At 32.7% G+C, this 26,151-nt stretch overlaps 4 protein-coding genes across 4 annotated transcripts; all 4 read right to left on the reverse strand.

The window, feature by feature from the left end:
• Positions 1 to 4,652: 4,652 nt before the first annotated feature.
• Positions 4,653 to 6,726, reverse strand: LOC141912939 (bile acid-CoA:amino acid N-acyltransferase-like). Its single transcript, XM_074804373.1, has 2 exons — positions 6,687 to 6,726; positions 4,653 to 6,598 (listed from the first exon to the last, which is right to left on the reverse strand). Exon 2 carries the CDS (start codon positions 6,553 to 6,555, stop codon positions 5,170 to 5,172), a length of 1,386 nt encoding a protein of 461 aa, XP_074660474.1. The 5' UTR covers positions 6,556 to 6,598; positions 6,687 to 6,726; the 3' UTR covers positions 4,653 to 5,169.
• A 797-nt stretch (positions 6,727 to 7,523) lies between these two features.
• LOC141913324 (acyl-coenzyme A amino acid N-acyltransferase 1-like) lies at positions 7,524 to 8,921 on the reverse strand. The gene has a single exon (XM_074804829.1). It carries the CDS (start codon positions 8,919 to 8,921, stop codon positions 7,524 to 7,526), a length of 1,398 nt encoding a protein of 465 aa, XP_074660930.1.
• A 38-nt stretch (positions 8,922 to 8,959) lies between these two features.
• LOC141913325 (acyl-coenzyme A thioesterase 5-like) lies at positions 8,960 to 10,603 on the reverse strand. Its single transcript, XM_074804830.1, has 6 exons — positions 10,572 to 10,603; positions 10,233 to 10,340; positions 10,117 to 10,138; positions 9,770 to 10,072; positions 9,053 to 9,055; positions 8,960 to 8,971 (listed from the first exon to the last, which is right to left on the reverse strand). The coding sequence occupies exons 1-6, from the start codon at positions 10,601 to 10,603 to the stop codon at positions 8,960 to 8,962; spliced, it is 480 nt and encodes a 159-aa protein (XP_074660931.1).
• Positions 10,604 to 11,652: 1,049 nt separating this feature from the next.
• On the reverse strand, positions 11,653 to 13,239 carry LOC141913326 (acyl-coenzyme A amino acid N-acyltransferase 1-like). The gene has a single exon (XM_074804832.1). It carries the CDS (start codon positions 13,237 to 13,239, stop codon positions 11,653 to 11,655), a length of 1,587 nt encoding a protein of 528 aa, XP_074660933.1.
• Positions 13,240 to 26,151: the final 12,912 nt, after the last annotated feature.

The raw sequence follows: 26,151 nt of genomic DNA on the forward strand, positions 1-26,151 counted from the left end.
AGCGGTCACTTCTGATCCATACACTGATCAATGGAGCCTTTTTTTCCAATGCCAACTGTGAACGCGCTAGACAAGCATTTTTGCTATCTATTCCAATAATTTGTCTATGTACAAGTGACTCTAAACTGTCGCTTTTTAACTGTGTATTTACATATGGAAGGGCGTGAGTAGCACTTTTGACGTGTGGACACTGGTATGCATTATTGCCACCACGTGCAGACGCTTCTTGTGCCGAGATGCACGTTTCGTTTTCGCAACTGAACATTGCAAGCGGCGATGCCCTTGCAATCACATGGATAGGGTATCCCGCTCCGTGCATAGAATTCGCGATCAGAAATATTCCCCGATTGGGGTCGACACATATACCGGGGTGGTGTCTGTTGGAATCAATAATTGCAGATGAATGCTGTGCCATATGCTTCTTCATATTTTTTCTATACCTAATGGTAGCATTGCAATATGTACATTTCACATTGTCCCATTTAGTATTCGGTACTTCGTTGACGGATACAACTTCTGCAGAGCGCGGATTCGATACTTCGTTGACGGATACGACTGCTGCAGAGCGCGGATTCGATACTTCGTTGACGGATACGACTGCTGCAGAGCGCGGATTCGGTACTTCGTTGACGGATACGATTGTTGCTAAGCGCGGATTCGGTACTTCGTTGACGGATACAACTTCTGCAGAGCGCAAATTCGGTACTTCGTTGACGGATACGACTGCTGCAGAGTGCGGATTCGGTACTTCGTTGACGGATACGACTGCTGCAGAGTGCGGATTCGGTACTTCGTTGACGGATACGACTGCTGCAGAGCGCGGATTCGGTACTTCGTGGACGGATACGACTGTTTTATTACATGCGACTAGATGTGTTTCGAAATTCTCTCTCCGCGATATGATGGCCAAACACTCGGGGCAATGGTAATGGCCATGTCCACTTTGGTTTCGGCAACAAACATGATGGCATGCGAGTATAAGTATATCTAGCAAAAGCAACAAAAAAAAACAGAAAAAAAGATTAGAAGCAATAATAATACATCGCTTTCATTGTCTGGTAGCCTTATATTCAAGAAATGCATAGTTCAGTTTACCTCTGTACAAAAACGCTGATTTTCTATGGCTTAGTAGATGGTTCTTTAATCGCGACTTTTTTGCTGGCTTAAAGACGGTAGTTGGACACGCTGGGCAGCTGTGTAGAGGTTGCTTCGGTAGCGACTCCAAATACGTATCAACAGACTTTATGATAGAGGCATGCGGCTGCATCGAAAATTACATTATTCATAATATTAGATGAATTAAACTAATTGTCACTGATTATATCTTTAGTTTCAACTAATTATGTATTGTTCATGATATACTTATCATTTAGTCTTAGAAAACAAAACAAATACTGCTATCTTAAACGTTGGACCCGGACGGTTTTCCGTACAAACAAATGAATAATTGTCACTAATTATCATAAATATTCAAAGGTTTATCATTCTACATGGTGTGTCAATCATTTAAACTTAGAAAAAAGGCAAATATTGTTTCAAAAAGCTCCTAAAATCACGCTGTCTGCTACATGGCGTGTCAGGCCCCAAACGGTCTGCAGAATAGCTTCAATTGAGACATGGCGTGAGAAGACCCGATCGATTTTCCGTACAAACAAATGAATAATTGTCACTAATTATCATGAATATTCAAAGGTTTATCATTCTACATCGTATGTCAATCATTTAAACTTAGAAAAAAGGCAAATATTGTTTCAAAAAGCTCCTAAAATCACGCTGTCTGCTACATGGCGTATCAGGCCCCAAACGGTCTGCAGAATAGCTTCAATTGAGACATGGCGTGAGAAGACCCGATCGATTTTCCGTACAAACAAATGAATAATTGTCACTAATTATCATGAATATTCAAAGTTTTATCATTCTACATCGTATGTCAATCATTTAGACTTAGAAAAAAGGCAAATATTGTTTCAAAAAGCTTCTAAAATCACGCTGTCTGCTACATGGCGTGTCAGGCCCCAAACGGTCTGCAGAATAGCTACAATTGAGACATGGCGTGAGAGGACCCGATCGATTTTCCGTACAAACAAATGAATAATCGTCACTAATTGTCTTAAATGTTCTAGGATTAATCTTTCTACATGGATTGTCAATCATTTAGACTTAGAAAAAAGGCAAATATTGTTTCAAAAAGCTCCTCAAATCACGCTGTCTTCTACATGGCGTGTCAGGCCCCAAGTGTTCTGCAGCCAATATGGCGTGAGAGGACCCGATCGGTTTTCCTTAAAATGAATGATCTTCACTAATTATCTTAAACGTTGGAAAGTTAACCTTCTTTGCTTGGTAGCCTCAGACAATATTATTAAGGAATATTCCAGAATTCAGATTCATACGACCTGATATCATCAATTAAATTATGTAAATGTAAAAAAATGCAAAAAAAAATAACTTACAGTGCTCCGTCTTTGTACAATATCCTCCATCGCTAAATCCACATGACAGCCGCTGAGAAACAATTCTAAATTGCTTTTTAGAAATGATATCGACGTCGAAAGGACACTGACACAACGTATTCTGAATCCTGACTGCGACTGGTTTATTTATATACCGTAATCCAATGTGTTTTTCTCTTAGCCAAGGTGCTGGGTCGTGTTAATTATTGACGACAAACTAAGTACGCTAACAATTAGCATGGGCCTCAATTTAAGTAATGCACGACCTGGTCATTTTTAATTTTTGATTTAACGAAGAATGAATAAAAACAATAAAAGTAGGGGTCTATACAAATTTAACAGTTATGCCACTTCGCGTTAAGATTAATTGCAAATTTACGCTTTAGTTAATTCCCCCTTGTTTGTCCATTAAAAACCATTTGATTGTTATTAATATTTGATTTTCGAGTACGTTAGAGGCTTTAGTGCTAGATTTTATTCTCAAGTTGCAGACATATTGTCTCGCGCCTGTTGAATCAGCCATCTGAATTACTGCTTATTTTGCACATTGTAAAAGACATTGACAAATTCAACTGTTTTTTTTTGCGCTTTCCTCGTATCTTGTGACAGCTCTTTTTGGTCCGACAATGTCTTCTACATGGCGTGTTAGGCCCCAAATGTTCTGCAGCCAATATGGCGTGTCAGGCCCCAAATGGTCTGCAGAATAGCTTCAATTGAGACATGGCGTGAGAGGACGCGATCGGTTTTCTATGGAAGCAACTAATTGTCACTAATTATATCTTTAGTTTCAATTAGTTATATATTGTTCATAATCATAAAGTCTTAGAAAACAAAACAAATACTGCTAGAAAATCGCGATTTGTCTTCTATATGGCGTGTCAGGCCCCGAATGTTCTGCAGCCAATATGGCGTATCAAGCCCTAAATGGTCTGCAGAATAGCTTCAATTTACATGGCGTGAGAGGACCCGATCGGTTTTTCGTAGAAATAAATGAATAATTGTGACTGATTATCATAAATTTCAATCAGTAGTACAATAATCATTAAGTCTTAGAAATAGGTTTATAAATCGTTGTTTTTATTGTGTTCACATGTTAAAATATACAAAAATCGCTTTGGTAAATGTAGCTGATGATCTCCTGATTCACCGTCTCGATTCACTGTCATTTTCCCTCCGGCACCATGATGGAAACCTGTAAAAAACATAGTCGCAGAATTTTACATAAAAATCTTTCGATATATATGCATAACTGAATATAGTTATGAAGTAAAAACGGGATATAATTTTCTTTCAAAGTGGTTGGACTGAACGGAATACTTCACAAAAAAAGTATTAGTACCGCTACTGTGTATATATTTAGACAGTAAGTTAAGAATAAATAGAAATTCATTACACATTGACATATCGGTACATGAAATTATCTCATTCAGGTTTTACACGTCGTATCGGACTTAAAAACGTGGTCCGTTCGACGCGAACATATATCTTCGTTCCGTGTGAATTATATATAGTCTGCATTTTGCTCGGGGCTTGTGACGCCATGTCAGATATGGCGTGACAAGCCCCGGGGCTTGTGACGCCATGTTCTGCTGATTCTTAAGATTGACTTCACTCAAAACTTTGAGCTTTTATCATTTACTCGTATTTTGTTTCCGGGTTCTCTACTGACTTGCATTTGGGATCAAGCTTCATAGCCAAATTCAAATTTAGTTTATAACTCATTCATATACCCTCACTTGCCAGGGTTCATCTACTCACCAAAAAGAAAAAAACGTTCGGTCGAACGCACAATTGGACAACAAGGTGCATGTGCATGGCGGATGGTTTTCAATTCATTTCAACCACAGTGACTTGCCTGAATAATAGATTGTGAAATTGATGTCAAAAAGTTATAACGTTCACTCTTGCAGTTTTGACAAATTTCTGAAAGCGAAACTGTGGAGGCGGCAGCAATGGTCAAACGTCGGGAAAACTGATAACTGATAACGTATTACTTAAACCGTTTCATCCAGTATCATCTAAGTCATAGGCCATCCGTCTAGGTGTTGGTATAATTGATATTCACTGTTATTGTTAATTCGGATAGTTGCGTTCAAGATCCTTCATTGGTGGCGATTTCTGTTGTGGGGAAACTAGACAGAGATGTAGAGCCAACGAACGCAAGAGTGGAATATTCTTGATTTATAGATTTAATACGTCGTAATGTGGTGAAAGACAAGAGGGTGACCGGAGAATGACAATGAAAATCTAACATAATCAAGTTGTGGGTCGATTCGGTTAGTAATAATAAACATGGCATTGTCCGATTAGTCGTGGTAAATTATACGTGCCTCAAGAGAGTAACCACGACTAGGCAAGACAACTTTAAAATGATAAAATATTAAAACCTAACTGCGCAAGAGTTGCTTTTCTTTGTACAAAGCACAATTCTACTGCGATCCTAGAATATTGGTGCAGTTCCTCGAAGACGAATTTTCACTCAGTCAGTATCATTAACAACTTCGGTTTCAATATCTTAATAGCGGGATTTTGAAACGGATGCGTAAAATCAGATGGTGAAGTTTTGAAATGGAAAAATCACAATCGGAAGCCGATTAATTTGCTACACCATGACGACTAGAGAGATTGTAACGACGAACAGAATATTACATCGAGAAAAAATAATCAAAAATATATTGATATCGAAATGTTTTGTTGTTTTTCGACGGTGAAATGGAAGTTAAGATTGTAATGTCGATTTTAAGAATGTCAGCATCTTGTTCCACGAATTTTCCTGCGCCTTCGCATGAAGCATTTTCTCACCGCCGTAATCGAATACACTCTTAAACATCTTATGATAGCAATATCGAGTTAACGGGGTATGGGGTAATTCGAGTAGATGCCCGGCCCCAGGACACATGAGTAACTCATAGTTCTGACGACCGTGATTGCGGAGACGTTCGACTAAGTTGATCGTACTTTGGGGATGACAGGTCAAATCGTATTGACCCGCGATAAGCAGAAATTTTGCTGTATCCGATTTTTCTATTTGAAGTAAAGAACCATTGTCTTTATCTACATCGCATTCGGGATAAATGAAGTGTTTGTAGCGGCGAGTATTTTCTTCGGTAATGGCGAAGTCTCTTGTAAAATCCATCGGAAAAAAGGGTTTAATTTGACCGCCTATCGCAGTCGGCCATAGTAAAGAATGACTGAACGAGTTTATAGCGACAAGTGCTGTGATATATCTGCATACCTCAGTCATCATAATCCCAATTTCCGCTCCTTTTGACACACCAACCACTCCAATTCCATTGCGTGAATCAACATCCTGTTGCTCCCGAAGCCAATCGACAGCTTCTATGAAATAGTTCATATCCAGTTGATCAACTTTCGTAGGCAAATCTTCGTAGTCGAAATAAGCTAAGGCTAAACTCGCAATACCACGTGACGCCAGTAATGCGGATCTGTACTCGACGCAGCCTCCGCTTGTGCCAAACATATCAATAACAGCAGGAAATGGACCGGTACCAACCGGACGAAAAAACGTACCTCTGATTCTACCAGTGCGAATAACTGTGCGTTCGACATCTGCGGATTTGTACCATCTCTTTATATCGGCGTTTCCTAAAGGAATTAGGGAGGGTTTCTCGTTGAAGATGTCTTCATATGCCACATGATCGGAGAACATTTTAAAATTGATATCTAACGGGGTCGCAACGTCCTTCTTCATGAAGCGGATACCAGGTCTTTGACCGGGTAGCGGTTCCATACCCCAGAGAAGTCCATGAGGATGGACACCAACATAGCTACCGCCTACAGATGGGTCTCTTGTCAAATCTAATGTTCCATCCGGTCCAGTCACGAAATAACTATATGCTCCGAATTTAAATCCACCTTCATGCATTTCTGAATACAGCGTCACATTTTCAAGTGGTTTGATATTATCAGCTTCGATTTTAAGGGATGCATCCACCAGGTCGTTATCAGGATTAACGCGCAGACGACAGTTTACTCCCTTTTCAGCGACATTGTGGTACAACCTCGAAACCAGGAATTTGTCCCTGAAATACTTCGCAGATAATCCGTGTCTATACGATGTGCATATTCTCACGGGTATCAGCATTTTCACGTTAAATTTCGTAGTTTCTTTAGTCTCTTCTTAAAATCTGAATAAGATTGATGGAATTTGCGTCTCAATTATTTTAAGGATAAGAAAATTTTTAGACGATTAGAAATAAACAAATGACCGCTTACCCTCATGAATTAGTGTATTAGACGGCTTACCTCTTTAAATGAATCATTTACATTAGGTCTTGATATCTTTGAATAGAGTACATAGTGAATAACGATAAGAAATGTGAACAAGTTATATCTGTTATCGGTTGTTTATCAGCCCCAATTCGTTCAAGTTTATTCAAACTTTCATTTATCAATTCTATATTCCATTCATTTTTTTCTTTGCTTAGTGCGAGTGTTATATAGTGTTTTTTAAGCTGAAAAAGATACATGTATTTCTGAAAATGTTTACATTCTGTGTTGCTCTGTGCGGTGAATATCTTACTCACTGGGATCGTTCACCAGATCTCGACATTAGAGCGAAATAACTTGTACACACAAAAGTCCAAACATCTAAAACCATCATATTGAAACAATGTGATTCATTTTTACGGCGAGATTTATCTAACGGAAAGTACATTTTTAACGATTTTACTAGTGACCTTCAGTGACTTGTTCTGCAGTTCATAAAGGAAATTCGGAAAGATATTTCATATACCACAAAAACAAAATAATTCATTTAAAGCCTAGATTGGATAGTTCATTGTAACTCAAGATTTTATTATAGGGGTCCTCTCAGTTTGTATATCTTTCATTTTAGCTGGCCATGGCCTTCACAGTAGATCATGCTGCGCATGCGATACTTAATAATCCTTCGACGGACCAGTCATGCAGACCCTTTAGATTTGCAATATCAGTCAGTTTTGGAAAACTCTGTGTTCAAGCAAATGTCCGATTTTTCCTTAATTATGAAATGTATCTATCTACGATCACCTCATAATTAGTCCAGTATTTGTTTATCGCCTTTGATAGACGTCATGATTGTAATGTCGATTTTAAGAATTTCAGCGTCTTGTTCCACGCATTTTCTTGAGCCTTTGCATGAAGCATTTTCTCCCCACCAAAATCTGCTATGCTTCTAAGAAATTTCTGATAGCAAAATCGAACCAACGGGGCATGCGGTGGTTCGATCAGATGCCCGGCCCCAGGACACATGAGTAACTCATAATTCTCACGACCGTGATTGCGGAGACGATTCATTAAGCTGAACGCACTTCGTGGATGACTCGACAAATCATACTGACCCACGATGAACAGAAACGTTGCTGTATCTGATTGTTCAATTTGAATCAAAGAACGGTTATCATCCTCTACGTCATAGTCTGGGTAGATAATGTAGTTTTTGTAGCTGAAAATACATCCCTCGGTGACTTTTAAGTCTTTCGCAAATTTTAGCTGTAATTCAGGTCTAATGTGACCGCCTATCGCAGTTGGCCAAAAAAGCGTGTGGGTAAATGGATTTATAGCGACAACCGCCGTAATGTCGCTGCATACCTCAGTTATCATAAGCGCAATTTCTGCTCCTTTTGACACACCAACCACTGCGATTCCATTACGCGAATCAACATCCTGTTGCTCCCGAAGCCAATCGACAGCTTCGATGAAATAGTTCATATCCAGTTGATCAACTTTCGTAGGCAAATCTTCGTAGTCGAAATAAGCTAAGGCTAAACTCGCAATACCACGTGACGCCAGTAATGCGGATCTGTGCTCGACGCAGCCTCCGTTGGTACCAAACATATCAATTACGGCTGGAAATGGACCGGTACCAACCGGACGAAAAAACGTACCTCTGATTCTACCAGTGCGAATAACTGTGCGTTCGACATCTGCGGATTTGTACCATCTCTTTATATCGGCGTTTCCTAAAGGAATTAGGGAGGGTTTCTCGTTAAGGATATCTTCAAATGTTACATGATCGGAGAACATTTTCAATTTGATATCTAACGGAGTCGTAACGTCCTTCTTCATGAAACGAATACCGAGTCTTTGACCGCGTAGCGGTTCCATACCCCAGAGAAGTCCATGAGGATGGACACCAACATAGCTACCACCTACAGATGGGTCTCTTGTCAAATCTAATGTTCCATCCGGTCCGGTCACGAAATAACTATATGCACCGAATTTAAATCCACCTTCAAGCATTTCTGAATACAGCGTCACATTCTCAAGTGGTTTGATATTATCAGCTTCGATTTTAAGGGATGCATCCACCAGGTCGTTATCAGGAGTAACGCGCAAACGGCATTTCATTCCTCTTTCAGTGACATTGTGGTATAATTTTGAAAGTAAAGTTTGAAACTTCTTTCTGAAACTCTTCTCGAATAATTTGCGTCGAAACAATGCACACGTTCTACTCACGGATAACAACATTTTCACGTTAATTTCGCAATTTGTAGAATCCCTCCTATTCAATTATACATCTGAATAAAATGGAAATGGTTATTCAAGCATTTTGAGAATGAGAGCTTAAAACTATTACAAATCCATTTATCAGGACTTACCTCCTGCAATTATTTACATTAGGTCCTACAGAGTTCATTATGATACGAGAACTACGAAAACGAAGGCTTTTCAGGTTAGCTCTAATCGATTCTTTATCTTTCTACTGACATTTATTCAAACTTGCATATGAACATTTTGTATTCGATGTACATGTATACCTTTTACGGTGTGAATTTTGTTCTGTTTTTTTTCTGGCTTTCATATGAGTTATAGTTATAATGTGGATTTTAAGAATGTCAGCGTCTTGTCCGACGAATTATCCTGAGCCTTTGCATGAAGCATTTTTTCACCGCCGCAGTCGAGACTATTTCCAGTGAACTTATGATAGCATTACCGAGTTAACGGGGCATGCGGTGGTTCGATCAGATTCCCGGCCCCAGAGCACACGAGTAATTCATAGTTCTGACGACTGATTGCGAAGGCGGTTGACTAAGTTGAACGCACTTCGGGGATGACATAACAAATCGTATTGACCCACGATGAACAGAAAGTTTGCTGTATCTTATTTCTCAACTTGAATCAAAGAACGGTTATCCTCATCTACGTCACAGTCTGGGTAGATTGCCATATTTCTGTAACAGAAAGGGGTTTCTTCGGATGTGAAACGGCCTTTGGCTAATTCAATCTGGAAATTAGGTCTTATTTGCCAATGAATAGCAGTTGGCCAAAAAAGAGAATGGATTTATAGCGACAACCGCCGTGATGTAGCTGCATACCTCAGTCATCATAATCGCAATTTCTGCTCCTTTTGACACACCAACCACACCAATTCCATTGTGCGAATCAACATCCTGTTTCTCTCGAAGCCAATCGACAGCTTCGATGAAATAGTTCATATCCAGTTGATCAACTTTCGAAGGCAAATCTTCGTAGTCGAAATAAGCTAAGGCTAAACTCGCAATACCACGTGACGCCAGTAATGCGGATCTGTGCTCGACGCAGCCTCCGTTGGTACCAAACATATCAATTACGGCAGGAAATGGACCGGTACCAACCGGACGAAAAAACGTCCCCCGATTCTACCAGTGCGAATAATGAGCGTTCAACATCGGTGGATTTGTACCATCTCTTTATATCGGCGTTTCCTAAAGGAATTAGGGAGGGTTTCTCGTTAAAGATATCTTCAAATGTTACATGATCGGAGAACATGTTCAATTTGATATCTAACGGGGTCGTAACATCTTTTTCATAAAGCGGATACCAGGTCTTTGACCGGGTAGCGGTTCCATACCCCAGAGAAGTCCATGAGGATGGACACCAACATAGCTACCACCTACAGATGGGTCTCTTCACAAATCTAATGTTCCATCCGGTCCGGTCACGAAATTACTATATGCAACGTATTCAAATCCACCTTCATGCGTTTCTGAATACAGTGTCACATTTTCAAGTGGTTTGATATTATCAGCTTCGATTTTAAGGGATGCATCAATCAGGAGTAACGCGCAGACAACATTTCAACCATTTTTAGCGACACTGTGGTACAATCTCGAAACCAGGAACTTGCCCCTGACATACTTTCCGTATCTAAACGATCCACATATTCTCATGGGTATCAGCAGTCTTTTCCTAAGATCTGAATAAGATTGATGAAAATGATAATTCAATGATTTGAAGTTGTGAGAAACGCTTATACATGTATATGTGACTATTATTTATGAATCACCAAAATGACCCCCTACTCCCATGAATCAATGTATCACCATACATTTGTACTTGCTTTCACTTACTTTAAATGATTCTATGTCCCACTGAGTACAGTGTGATATTGAACAAGTTCTCTTATTGATTCTTTATCAGCACCAAGTTAATTTGAACCATTCTATCAATTTCATATTCGATTATCTATTTTCTCTTTGTAAACTATGAAAATTATATATGTACTAGCTGAAAAATATGTAGGCCTTCGTGTTTCTTAAAACGTTTAAGCTGCATTTCCCTGCCCGGCACGCCTTTCTAATCGCATTTTTAAAAACCTGAACTAGATGAAGTCTAACATTACTTCTACTATCAACCGTTTTACTACTACTACGTGTAGTACCGTTTTCCCGGCTTTTGAGCGGTGGTTGAGCGAAAGAAATCACATACGAACTATAAAAGGTGTCTTTCTTAAAACAGTATGAGTGTCAACTCAGATTTTAATCTGTATACTATATATAGGACAGTAATTCATGGCTTTACAGTAAAGAACAGTATGAATTCAACGCTGTGGATTGTTGGTGACACAAATACCCCCGTGTTTTGAATCGCTCCAACTGTAACATCGGAAAAACACTTCATATCTTTTATGGCGAGTTCTACTTTATGGAAAGTACAATTTCTTTAGAATTTTATGAGTGACTCTCAGTGACCTACCTTATCCAATCAAGATGTATTGAAACGAAATCTTTTATTCCACATATACGTGTATAATCATTATCGAGGAATTGGAGCATTTATCGAAGAATATCAAAACGAATGGGAATCTAACGCAATTTGTACACTGAATTGAATTTTTTTCAAAATTGGATAAACTTTCTGTGAGAAAACAAAAAACAACCAAAGACTTTATTCGTACGTGTAGTTCTACACTTTATAGCGCGAAACAGTACAATGTACGTTATCTAGTTTCTTTTTCGTTTCGTAATTTCGATTTTAAAAATTTCAGCATTCTATTCCACGAATTTTCCTGAGCTTTAGCATGAAGCGTTTTTTCACCCCCATAGTCGACTACATTTCCTAAGAACTTAAAATAGCAATATCGAGTGACGGGGGTATGTGGTAGTTCTAGAAGATGTCCGGCCCCAGGACACATGAGTAACTCATAGTTCTGACGACCGTGTTTGCGGAGACGTTTCACTAAGTTGAACGAACTTTTGGGATGATATATTAAATCGTATTGACCCACGATAAGCAGAAAGTTTGCTGTATCGGATTTCTCGACTTGAATCAAAGAACGGTTATCATCATCTACGTCACAGTCTGGGTAGATAGCGTTATTTTTGTAGCAGAAAGGGCTTCCCTCGGTGAAGTCTTTCGCCAATTTTATCGGGTTACCAGGTCTAATGTGACCGCCTATCAAAGTCGGCCAAAAGAGCGTGTGGGTAAATGGATTTATAGCGACAACCGCCGTAATGTCGCTGCATACCTCAGTCATCATAAGCGCAATTTCTGCTCCTTTCGACAGACCAACCACTCCGATTCCATTGCGTGAATCAACATCCTGTTGCTCCTGGAGCCAATCGACAGCTTCGATGAAATAGTTCATATCCAGTTGATCAACTTTCGAATGCAAATCTTCGTAGTCGAAATAAGCTAAGGCTAAACTCGCAATACCACGTGATGCCAGTAATGCGGATCTGTGCTCGACGCAGCCTCCGTTGGTACCATAGATATCAATTGCGGCAGGAAATGGACCGGTACCAACCGGACGAAAAAACGTACCTCTGATTCTACCAGTGCGAATAACTGTGCGTTCGACATTTGCGGATTTGTACCATCTCTTTATATCGGCGTTTCCTAAAGGAATTAGGGAGGGTTTCTCGTTGAAGATGTCTTCATATGCCACATGATCGGAGAACATTTTAAAATTGATATCTAACGGGGTCGTAACGTCCTTCTTCATGAAGCGGATACCAGGTCTTTGACCGGGTAGCGGTTCCATACCCCAGAGAAGTCCGTGAGGATGGACACCAACATAGCTACCACCTACAGATGGGTCTCTTGTCAAATCTAATGTTCCATCCGGTCCGGTCACGAAATAACTATATGCACCGAATTTAAATCCACCTTCATGCATTTCTGAATACAGCGTCACATTCTCAAGTGGTTTGATATTATCAGCTTCGATTTTAAGGGATGCATCAATCAGATCATTATCAGGAGTAACGCGCAGACGACGTTTCACTGCTTTTTCAGCGACATTGTGATACAATCTGAAAACTGATAACATCTCTCTGATACATGTATACTTCCCAGATAATCCGAGTTGAAACGATGCACATATTCTGACGGGTATCAGCATTTTACACGTTGAATTTCGTAGTTTCTTCAGTCTCTTCGAAAAATCTGAATAAGATTGGTGGAAATGGCGTCTCAATATTCTGAAGACGTGAGAAACGCTTAAAACTATTTTACAAATCACCGAAATGATCTCTCGACCTCTGTATCGTTTACCTCCTTTGAATTGATCATTGATTATTATCATGATTAAGTATCGGCGAGTATAGAGTGAAATGAACAAATTATATCTCATCGATTCAGCATTAATTTGGTCAAGTTTATTCGAATTAGTATCTATCAATTTTGAGTTCTACTATGTATATTTTTAATAAGCATGTATGAACATTATATGTTTACGAGCTAAACAAAAGATGGCAATTTCTAAGAATGTTTGTACATGATACATGATACATTTATCTGAACAGCAACCATCTGGATTTGTTTACCTGAACGAGATGGTTAAGTGACATCTACAATCCAAAGTTTTACTAGATCTAATTCCGATGTCCTGACTACTGAGCGGTTGAGCGAGAGAAATCACGAACGACGAGAGACGCGACTTTCACCTTGGAATAATTGTGAAATGATAACCACAAGCTTTTACTTTGAACTATAAACTGCATGAATGTCAACTCCGATTTGTTCAGTACTTTATATATGCGACACGTTTCGTGGCAGGACAGTTTATTCATGGCTTTTGAACTCAGTAAAGAACATTATTAGTGACTTTCAACGCTGCGGTTTGCCCCATGTGACATGTGAATCGCGACAACATCGGAAACAATGCTTTCCATCTTTGCGACGAGTTCTCATCTCGTCGAAAGAAACATTTTCTTTGCGATTTGATGAGTGACATTAGTGACTTGCTTTGCCTTTCATCAAGAGAAATCAAAAGAGATTTAGCCGACATAATTATTAAGCCAGATAAGATTCGTTAGTTTTTTACTACAATATATGATACAGACAATTAATTTCTTTTCATGCAGTTTGAGTGTGAGTAATAGGGGTAATGGGCTTTCATACCAAAGGTCGAACGGTCGAGCTCGTAAAAAATGAAAAACATAAAAATAATAACAATTTCTACTTGAATTACTCGCGAAACTCATAAAAATGAAAAATAAATTCTCACACGCTCGAATTTATTTTTCATTTTATGAGTTTCACTCCTAATTCAAGTAGAAATTGTAATTATTTTTATGTTTTTCATTTTTACTCACCCGCCCGTTCAACCTTTGATATGAAAGCCCATTACCCCTATTACTCTTAAAATATTCATATATATATATGAATAACATTTAAATCATTGAACTTCTAAAATCAATTTAAATAAAAAATATAGTATTAAAATGGAAGCAAATAAGTACTACTGCCCAACATGTAATATCGATATAGATAAATCCCAAAAAGCAAGACACAATAAAACTAGAACACATTTAGAGAATAAATTGAAACTAGAATATTTACAGTTATATTCAGAACAGTTAACAAAGGGAAAGAAATTTATTGAATTATGGAATAATGATCCAAACAATGAACAATACGTTGAGGAATTTATTATCAAGGAATCGAAAGAACTTATCAAAAGCAGCGAGGAATGAAAAAGGATGACGTTGGTCGAAGAAATGGAAGAGGATTCTAAAATTATTAACCAATTTAGTAAAAAAATACGTATAATAAATGGAACCAGAACAACCACAAATTATCAATATTACAAATAACACTGGCGTTATAAACATATACTACAAGAAGTGTTCTAAATGTGAATTAGATAAATTAGCTTTAACAGAATTTAGTAAGCGTAAGATTAGCAAAGATGGTTTTCAATATTGCTGTAAAACTTGTTTTAAACTATATACCAAACAATACCGAGAAGATAATAGAGAAGCTTACAATGATTATATGACAGAATATATGAGAGAAAGATATCAAACAGATCTTAATTTTAGATTGAAACAATGCTTAAGGACTAGATTAACACAATTATTCAACAAAGAAACACATTCAGAAACACTATCTAATCTATTGGGTTGTTCAGATGAATTTCTCAAATCATGGATAATATATCAATTCGATGATAAAATGAATATAGATAATTATGGTGAATACTTTCATATTGATCACGTGTTGCCGATTTCTAAATTTGACATGAATGATGAATACAATAAAAAACTTATTTGGAACTGGAGAAATTTAAGGCCTTTAGAAAAGAAAGAAAATATAATTAAATCCAATAAACTAGATTTACAGTTATATTTAGATCAACTAGATAAAGCAAAGACATTTGTTGAATTATGGAATAGTATTTCACAGAATCAACCGCATTCTGAGGTTTTGATCAGTGGTTAGAAAGCTGGCAATTCTATTTGAGCTTTGTATGTATATAATACATAGCTTTTGCTTACTACTAAAACATATGTTGCCAAATATATCTTGTTTTCAATTCTAAAGAATTAATTAACTTCATCATAAAGAACATCTGTGCAGAAATAATTAGTTTGGTCGAACGTGCGCCACGTCGGCAGTTAGAAATCAACTTTCACATACATGGTACGTATTGGATATTCTCTCTCAAAACACAGTTTACAGTTCTAAATCTAAATGTAAGTACCGTTTTTTGTAGTTATTATGAAGTAGGGAAACCTTTAAACAAATTTAAGTATAGTAATTCATTTTCACGACATCTTTTAGATTAAAATGGAATACAGAGATCAACCAGAAATTCTAAGCCAACCAACGGATGAGGAACGATTGCTACTGGATAGTGAAACTCAGGAATCAATAGAAATGGAGGATGAAACTCTCGTAATTGACGAACAAACTTCACAAACATTACAAGAACATTTGGACTATCATCAAGAAATGGTGAAATACATAATAGTGATGTAATACATAATAAACAATTACCGCGCGAACTACAATTACCAAAATTACCAGCAACGCGACTCAAATTGCTGTTGGGACTCAAAGAATCGAAAACTAAGAAAATGAGTGGAGATATCAGTGCCGGTTTTGAAACAAAACTGAGAAGAGTAGGAAGATTAATAAAATATGAAAAATTCAAAATATTAGGATTAGCATTTAGTGAAGTAGTGAGATATTTACCAGAAATTGAAGAAATGATTGTAAACAATCCAGTAATTAAAGAATTCTGAACAAAATTATAAATTATAACACTGAAGGTCTTTGTAATATAGATATCAAAAAATGTTGTATATATCTGTTTTAATATTGTATTGTTTACTGTTAACTAAGTATTGCGTAATAACCGGTCCGATTGAACCGCATTTCTATTGTTCTCCATTGTGCTATTATTGATCGTTGTTAATGGCGGCGGTTGTTCTGTATTGATTGTTTACTGTTAACTAAGTATTGCGTAATAACCGGTCCGATTGAACCGCATTTCTATTGTTCTCCATTGTTCTACTATTGATCGTTGTTGACTGAAACAGCTGCTCAATATTGATTGGTTACAGTTCTATGTTTGAATGTTGTAGTTTACAGAATAAAAATATAACTGTGTATTGCGCAATAACCGGTCCGATTGGACCGCATTTCTATTGTTCTCCATTGTTCTATTATCGATCGCTAAAATTTACATAATAAATATATGTGTTTATGAAATAATATTTCCACCAGTCGTTTCTTTGAATTTATTTTCAGTTTTAGGATTTATTATCGAGAATCCGAAATGACTTATCTGGACAGTTATAGTTACTGCTCCTAATAGATGGTGCCATAAACAGCACCCACACAGTGATAGACAATAGTAGTGAGATATCAAATAGAATTTAAATAAAATATAATAAAAAAACAATAACTTCAACTAGCTAGTGAATTCTATTATATTTTTAATATTTTCTTTTCAAAAAGAGAATACTTTATATTTTGAATAGATTCAAATATAAATTCTTTAACTTTAACTAACCTAGTCAATTTAGTATTAACCTAAAGAGATACTAGTATCATTTGAAGAATACTTATAATATTTTTTTTTGCTTTTTTCCTCTAATATAAATGTCAAAGAAATCTAATAAGAATAGTATTGATATCGAAAAAACATTAGATGATTTGGGTATAAGTGATAATAAAGATACAGTTGTAACTAATTCTATTCAAGTTAATAACAATATAGATTATGAATACTATTTATATTGTAAGCATCATCTAGAACTATTGATTGCCGGTGGAAAAACTAAAGAGTTTATTGGTAAAACAATAACTTTTCAAGAATTAGATAATATGAACAAAGAAAAAGTAATCAAATATTTTAAGATTTATGAAGAGTCAAGATTAGCTAGAATAAATGATTCTATTTCTAATGGTATTGTCAAATGTTATTCTAAGTTATGTAACCAGTTAATACCAATTGATGATGAAAATAAATTATATAATGATTTGAAAAATGACTATTTAGTTATGACTGAATTACAAAAATGGGTTGGATATGCTTCATTTCAATTAGGATCGGTTATGACATTGATTTCTACTGGAGTTATAACATTTTCGAACATCAAGCCTATGGAATATAAATCAGGTAAGAACGAAACAGATGTACTACAACCAAACGTCGAAACAGAAAATGAATCAGAACAAAAATTAACTAAAATAAATGAGTGATGGAGTTAAGAAAAAGGCTAGATCCGAGAAACAAATTAAATGGGCAAGAGAATTAGGTAAAAGATCTTCAGAATTAAAAAAAGCTAAGAAAAAGAAATTAACTGATATAAATGAATCACCTGATGATGCCGTACGGCACCCACACGGTGGTATTGATTCAAATAATAATCCATCTAATTCTTCTAATGCTGGAAGTAATTATAAATTATATATTACAATTGGATTAGTAACAGTTATTATATTATCCGGTGTAATATATAAATCAAAATTCAAATCTGACGATAAAGATGATCGGAAACTTAGTTATCCGTGTACAGACAATAAACCACCAGAAAATAAATCAAATGAAAATAAATCTAAAATATTATTAATGGATTAAAATATGATGAAAAAAGAACAATATTTAAGAGATTTATATTATAACCCAGAAAGTGAAGTATCATTTTCTAACGTTTCAGAATTATGGAATAAAATTAAATCTGATAATAGCAATATAAAATATAGTGAATTAAAATCATGGTTACAAAATCAACCCACATATCAAATTCATAAAAAGATGGATAAAAAATATTTAACAAGAAAAGTAATGGTTTCATATATTGACCAACAATGGCAAGCTGATTTAATTGACATGAAAAACTTAGAAGAATATAACAAAGGATATTTTTGGATACTGAATGTTATAGATATATTCAGTAGATACGCATGGAGTATCCCGATTAAAAATAAAACTGGTATAGAAGTTACAAATTCTTTCAAATTAATATTTAAAGAAGCTATCCCAGATAAAATACAATTTGATGAAGGTAAGGAATTTTATAACAAACATCTTAAAAAACTATTATCTGATAACGATGTAGAATATTTTTCAACACATTCAGATAAAAAAGCATCTGTTATAGAAAGATTTAATAAAACATTGAAAACTAGAATGTGGAAATATTTCACCGCTAATGAAACATATAAATATATCAATGTGTTAGATGATTTAGTTAAAGGTTATAATAATTCTAAACATAGTTCTATAAATATGAAACCTATACAAGCTAGAAAAGAAGAAAATTCAGAAATAGTTTGGAATAATTTATATGGAGCATTTGTTACACATGATTTTGGAGAACCTAAATTTAAAATAGGACAATATGTTAGAATTTCTAAATATAGAAAAACATTTTATAAAGGTTATACCCCTAATTTTACAGAAGAAATATTCAAGATTAAAAAGATAATATTAACTAAACCATTTGTTTATAAATTGTTTGATTTAAAAGATGAAGAAATATTAGGTTATTTCTATGAACAAGAATTATCATTAGTACCAAATCCAGATGAAATAGAATACAAAATAGAAAAGGTATTGAAAACAAAAACTCTTAAAGGAAAAAAGTATTCTTTGGTGAAATATAAAGGATATGATGATAAATTTAATGAATGGATTTTATCTAGTAAAATTAAAAGAATAAATGAATAAAGATTTATTTATATTTGAACCACATAATATGTTAGTTACTGGAGTTACAAATTGTGGTAAAACACACTTCATATTATATTTATTAGAAACTATTTATAAGAATCATTTTGATAATATAATATTATTCTGCCCAACTTATGAAATGAATGAAACGTATAATAGAGATATAGTTTTTAAAGATAAAAAGTTTATTATATTAAATTCTAAAACAGTGAAAGATAATTTGGATAATTGTATAAAAATTGCATTAGATATTTATAAAGGATCAAATACATTATTTATTATTGATGATTGCGCAAATTTACATGATTCTAAAATTAGAGAAAGTGAGTTATGTTATTTAGCTTTCTCTGGTAGACATTTTGGGATAACAACATGGGTTTTAAATCAGAAATATAATTCAATTGTGAAAGATTTTAGAGAGAATATAAGATTTCTAGTTTTATTCTACAACAAAGATAGAAAATCTATGCAACAATCATTAGAAGAAAATCAAATTATACCTACTGAATTACATGATGAATATATGAATAAATTAAAAAATAATAAAGGTTCAAAATTATTACTGAGATTACAATTTCCATATGAATATAAATTTATAAAATAACTATTTGTATACCTATGTATTAGATACCCTAATACCTAATACCCCATTAGATACCCTAATACCTGATACCCTAATACCTGATACCCTATTAGATACCTTAAATAATTAAAACCCTTTTTTATTTACTATTATTTTATACAATTTTCAACCTTTATTATTCGAGTGTTAGATAATTACTTTCTGAATCACTTTCACTATCAGACCCTAACAACATATTTAAATGCTCTACCGAATCTACATCAACATCTTTATAATTTTTTTTCACCTTTTTCGCCTTTTTTACCACACCACCAATAGTTGTTTCATTATAACGCTTATTCATCCTTTCTATTATATCATCAATAGTTTCTTCTTTATGTTTCATAGAATCTGTATTATCAATATGTTTATCTGTAACTATATCATCATGTGGGCGTATGGCGGCACCATTTTCATTATCATCTTTATTAGTGTTTGCTCCTAATATTTCATTTACAGTGTTTGATCCTAATATTTCATTAGCATCGGTTAAATCTAATTCATCGTTATTAGGTGTTGCTAATAATAAATCTTTATATAATTCTTTACCATTTACTTTTTTATTTGAAACAAATTTTGTAACATATCTAAATGGGTGTTCTATAAATTCTTTTTTACCAACACGTTCTATAACATTAGTAATATGTGAATTTGTATTCATATGTTTATTCCAATTTGATGGAGCGTTTGAAAATTCACCATTACAATAACCACAATAATTTCTATTTTCACTAACATCTAATATTATTGAATTAATATATGTAGAAGGTATTACGTTATTAGATGTAGAAGGTATTACAGATGTAGTAGTAGGTATAACATTATTAGATGTAGTAGGTATTACAGATATAGTAGTAGGTATTACAGATGTAGTAGGTATTACAGATGTAGTAGTAGGTATTACAGATGTAGTAGTAGGTATTACAGATGTAGTAGGTATTACATTATTATCAATTACACCACTTTTATTATTATCGATTTCTATCAGTTTAGTTTTATAATTTTTAAAAATAGGATCAAATATCAAAGCTATATTACAAGGTATTACATAATATAAACCATCATTATTTTCATGTGTATCGATGTATGGAATATGTTTATATACTTTACCTCCTTCCATTTATATAATAAATATTTATTAAAGTTAAAATTTTAATACATAACACTATCTAATTGAGAATTTACAATATTTAATTGCGCATCAGATAATATATAAATGTGCATTTTAAAATTTTTGATTCCCTTTTTCTTTGTCATGAATAATTGTATTCCATCTTTTGTATTTTGTAGTTTTTTCCCAGAACCATGTAATAAGTTATCTTCAGTTGTTCTAAAATCTAACCATAATGCATATTTATTACCGGTATAATAATCAATTTGATTAATGTTACAATCTTCAGATGATTTTACTTTTTCATTCATAAAATGTTTTTTAATTTCTACCCATTGATCTATCATTCTCATTCCTTGACAAAATATTTTATTCGCTATACCTTCGATAGTTATTTCTACTTTTGTTATTTCAGGATTATAATAATTGTCAACATTTATTGCGCCATTAGTATACGTTCCAATGGTAAAAAATATTAATATACCTTTAATAGATCTTCTTGGGAAGTTAATATTCTCATTAATAATTTCATCATTTGCATTAATAGTTACAGTTTTAAATTTATCAATATAATCATATAATAATGATAATCCTTGATTGTATTGAGTTTGAATTATACTTGAAATATTTTCATCAGTTACTGTATCATATTCTAAACATATATTCAATAATTTATAACTCATATCTTTATTAACGCTAGATAATACAATTTCATTTACAGGAGCAAATGTTATCTCAAATATAATATCTTCTTGAATTGAGTATTTATATAAAGGCGCATTATTATTTATCAATTCAAAGTCTAATGGAATTTTATATTTACTTCCATATATACTTTTTATCAATTTATCTACATCATTTGTTAATATTGCGCTATTGGCTTCTGATCTTAATTTATTTTGGTTTTCTGATTGGATGCCTTGAAATATCATATCATTTCTATTTTCTTTAGTTAACCATAAATCTTTATAATGCATAAATAAATTATAATCATCTAATGAGAAAACTGTTTCTGGACCAATCTTTATTGTTAACTTTTTAATCAAATATCTTCCAACATTATCAACGACATAATTATTATTATTACCGATTACTTTTATATCGGCTGATAAATAAATACTATTTGGAACGTAAAAAGTATTTTGTGTTAATCGAGGGATTCTAACGTATAAAGTTTCATCGGGATTAATATTTGAAGGGTTATGAGTAATTATATGATGTGATCTTTCTGCTTTAATAGCATTAGATATTCTATGATTCTTAGAAGGATTGATATAACTCCCACTCATTTATTTAACAAAAAAATTAATTATTTATTTTTGATCATGGTTTACTTGATATTTTTTGATATCATATTTACTAAACCAAAAATAATAGCACTTACAACTGTAATTAAAAATAAAATAATATGTTCAGCAGCAAAGTTAATAATGTTTCCTGCAGATTTCAATATAAAACCAACAATTGAAGCAATAACTCCTGGCAATGCTGCAGCAGATTTTTTAGATAGTTCCCATAAATATTTTGCTAATTTCTTTAAACCATCTTTAACTTTATCTTGTATAGAATTATTGCCTGGAGGTTTATCTGGTTTATTTGGAGTAGGAGTAAATTTTAAAGCATTTGATATTGCTAAACCAATTGTTGTAAATACTATAGTTACAGCTGTTACAATTGAAAGAATTGTTATACCTTCTAATTTAAATAATAATCTTATTCTGTCTTTTAATGATATTCCAGAATTTGGTTTTATTAGATATCTTTTAAAAACATCTTTTAATCTTTTAAAATTATTACCAAATTCTTTTAATAATATATCTCTTTCACCTTTTTCGTACTTCTAAATTATCTTTTAAATTATCAATTTCTTTTTCTAAACGTAATTCTTTTTGTCTATACTCTATTTCATCAATTACTTGTCGTTCTAAATCAGACTTTAGTTGTTCTTCTTCTTCAATTGCATTAGTTAATTCTTTTTCCAAATACATAATTTTTTGATCTCTTATACTTTTATTATGTGCAATTTTATCAGCTTCATTTCTTATACTAATAATTTCTCTAATTGCTTCATCAGAAAATATATCTAAATCTTCTAATTGTTGATCTGTTGCATCAAGTAATCCATTCGGTAAAAGTTTTTCAGTTTGAACTTCGTTTGATTTAATTTTACTAGTTTTGGAAGTTTTATTCTGTTCAGAAGTTGTTTCTGTTTTTGAATTATTTTTGATTGTTTCAAATAATTCATTAATTCTTTGTTTAAATACTCTTTCATTTTTAATAATTTCTTCTTGTGTTACATTTTCTATTTCATTACTATTTCTTATTCTTTTAATTCTAGATAGGTCTAACTTAAGCAAAGTTGATTCTTTTAATATTTTGTTTTGTTTTTTATAAGAGATATCAATATAATAATCACCAGTCAAATGATAATAATATTCACCATCTAAAAATTCTAAATTTTGCGCTAAAATTCTGGCGTCTCTAAAATTTATATTATATTCAGATCTTTCAAATATATGTTGTAATCTAAGCGCTTGGTTTATATTTTCTAAATCTTGTCTTATTAAATATGGATTTTCATTTTCAGGATTTATTCTCGATCTAGTTCTTCTATCAAATTCATCTGTTGATGGGACTTTAGAACCACTATCTGCTAAATTAGAATTATATGTTGTATCATTATCATTATCAATATTAGTATCAGCAGTCATATAATCATCATTGTTAGTATTGGCATCATCATTATTTCCCATGTTTTCCATTTCATAATCTTCTCCACCTTCTACATCCATTTACATAATAAAAAAATCAAAATTTAAAATATAATATTCCTCCGATTACAATTCCTATACAAGTTATAGCTAATTTAGTATTTTCATGGGATTTATTATCATCATTTAGTTTAATTATATCATGTTGAATTTTATCAGTTCTATTATTTTCTGATGTATTGTAATCTTTTATTTTAGAATCATTATCCAATTTAACATTCTTAGTTTTAGTTTCTGTTGATTGAATATGTTTTTATTTTTTTCACCTTCCATTAATTTTGGAGCACTAATAATCTTTTTATTTATATCATTTAATCCAAATGAATTATTTATTGTTGCAGTTTTAATTAGATTATTATAACCAATTATATTTCCCATCTTTAATACTAAATCATTAGAAATAATTAATAGATTAGGGCCTATACAATAATTTAGTCTTACATGAGATTTATCTAAATAATTTTGATATCTTATAATGTTTTCTGGAATCGATCTATTTTTATCATTATGAATTGAATATTCAAATAAAACTTTAAACTGTTTCTGCGCATCGAATGAAGTGTTATCATTTCCAATTATTGGGGATCTTGTTTCAACTTGAGCGCCCAAAATACATATCAAATAAATTCTAATAGATTGATTTATTCTTTGTATACCTGATTTTGTAAAACCTTCACCATTTTCTAAAATGAAATTAACCCAACCATTATTATTATCAATTTTATAATTATGATAAGCTGAAATTCTATGCATATAATCAATTCTTTTTATTTCATATTCTTCACCAACACCTTGCAATTTACCATGCGCTCTAAAATCGGAATTAATATTTATATTAAATTCATTACATATTTTATAAAACTTGGATATATTAATATTATTATCCAATTCTTTAAAATATTTAGACCCGGGTAAAGGACATTCTAATTCATTTAATATTATTCTGATTTGAAAATATGTGTGAAATCTAAATATTGTGTGAATTAATTTTAAATCAGAAAACTTCAAATTTTTATCTAAGTTATTTAAATGATCATTCCAACTAATTCCACATCCTGTTGTTGCACAATAAACAGCAAAATTTAATTGATTCTGTCAATATTTCATATTAGATTTTACTTTATATATATGATATTCATCTCGAGTAAAAGTAACTTCATATGTATTAAATATATTTTCCATTTTAGAAATAAAAAACTGTGATTCATTAACATAAATTTCTAAATTAGTTAATGAATTTAAAACTATATTTTTATATGTAATATTTTTCTTAAAATCTATTGCCGGAATATTATATTTAATTGATTTATTATATTGGAAAGCTTTTGGAAACCCCATTTATATAACTAAAAAATTAATAATTTATTAATTCTTTTAATAATTTATCTTGTTCTTCAACTGTTATATGACCATTTAAACTTATTATATAATCTAGTGTGTTCTTTAATTTATTTATTTCTTTTATATTAGATTTTATTTTTTCTTTATTACTTTTTATATTTAATTTTGAACTTATACCAGTTAAAACACTTGAACTTAATCCTAACACACCAATTGATATAGCTAAAGGTGTTAATGGGCTGAATATTGCTAAAAATGTTATTACAGAACTAATTGTAACCGAACCACTTATAATAAAATAATATATAATTTTACTTTTTAAATATTTTTTCTTTAATATATATATCTTTAAGTCACTTTCAAATTCTAATATTTGTTTTTCTAAATATGTTTTTGATTTAGTTTTATTTATATCATGAGGAATAATATCAATACTATCAACTTTATCTTCCATTTATTTAGAATAAAAATTACTAATTAGTAAACTTATAAGCAACAAATATAACAATAACAGTTCCACCTAAAATCCATATTATTTCATATTTCTGTTGTTCTTTACTTGGGGTATAATAATCTGATAATTTAGGTTTGTATAGATGTAATTTTTCATTATTTGTTACTGCGTTATATAAACTCATTGCATCATCAACTGATTGAAAATCTCTATGTGAAATCTTCTGATCATATAATTCCTTGTTAATATAATCCATATAGTTTTGTCGTTTTTCTCTATATTCTTCTGCTGCTTTATTGTATTTCTCTAACGCTAAGTTATGTCTTCTTTGTTTTCCTAATGAACTATTTTTATCAATATGTTTGAATAAATAACCACCACCAGTAAATGCTAAAGCGTTAACAATTGCCGATCCTATAATAGTTATAATTGCAGAAGCCATTTATTTAGCAAAAAAATTATGCATTTATATAGGAGGAATATATTTTTGTTTTTCCAAATAATCAATAGTTAAATTAGATAAAGTAACTGCTAACGTTAATTTCAAAATATCATTTATATCAAATCTATCAACATTAACACTTCCCATTTTGAATACTTTTTTTAATACCATTGAATAACCAACAGTTCCAACTGATAGTAATGCGCCATTATATAATCCAGTTATTATCCACTTATTATCACTCATTTATTTATCAAAAAAATTACTATCATCAAAATATTTAGT

This window comes from Tubulanus polymorphus, chromosome 11, assembly GCF_964204645.1.
Source record: "Tubulanus polymorphus chromosome 11, tnTubPoly1.2, whole genome shotgun sequence".
In the NCBI taxonomy this organism is placed as follows: Eukaryota; Metazoa; Nemertea; class Palaeonemertea; order Tubulaniformes; family Tubulanidae; genus Tubulanus; species Tubulanus polymorphus.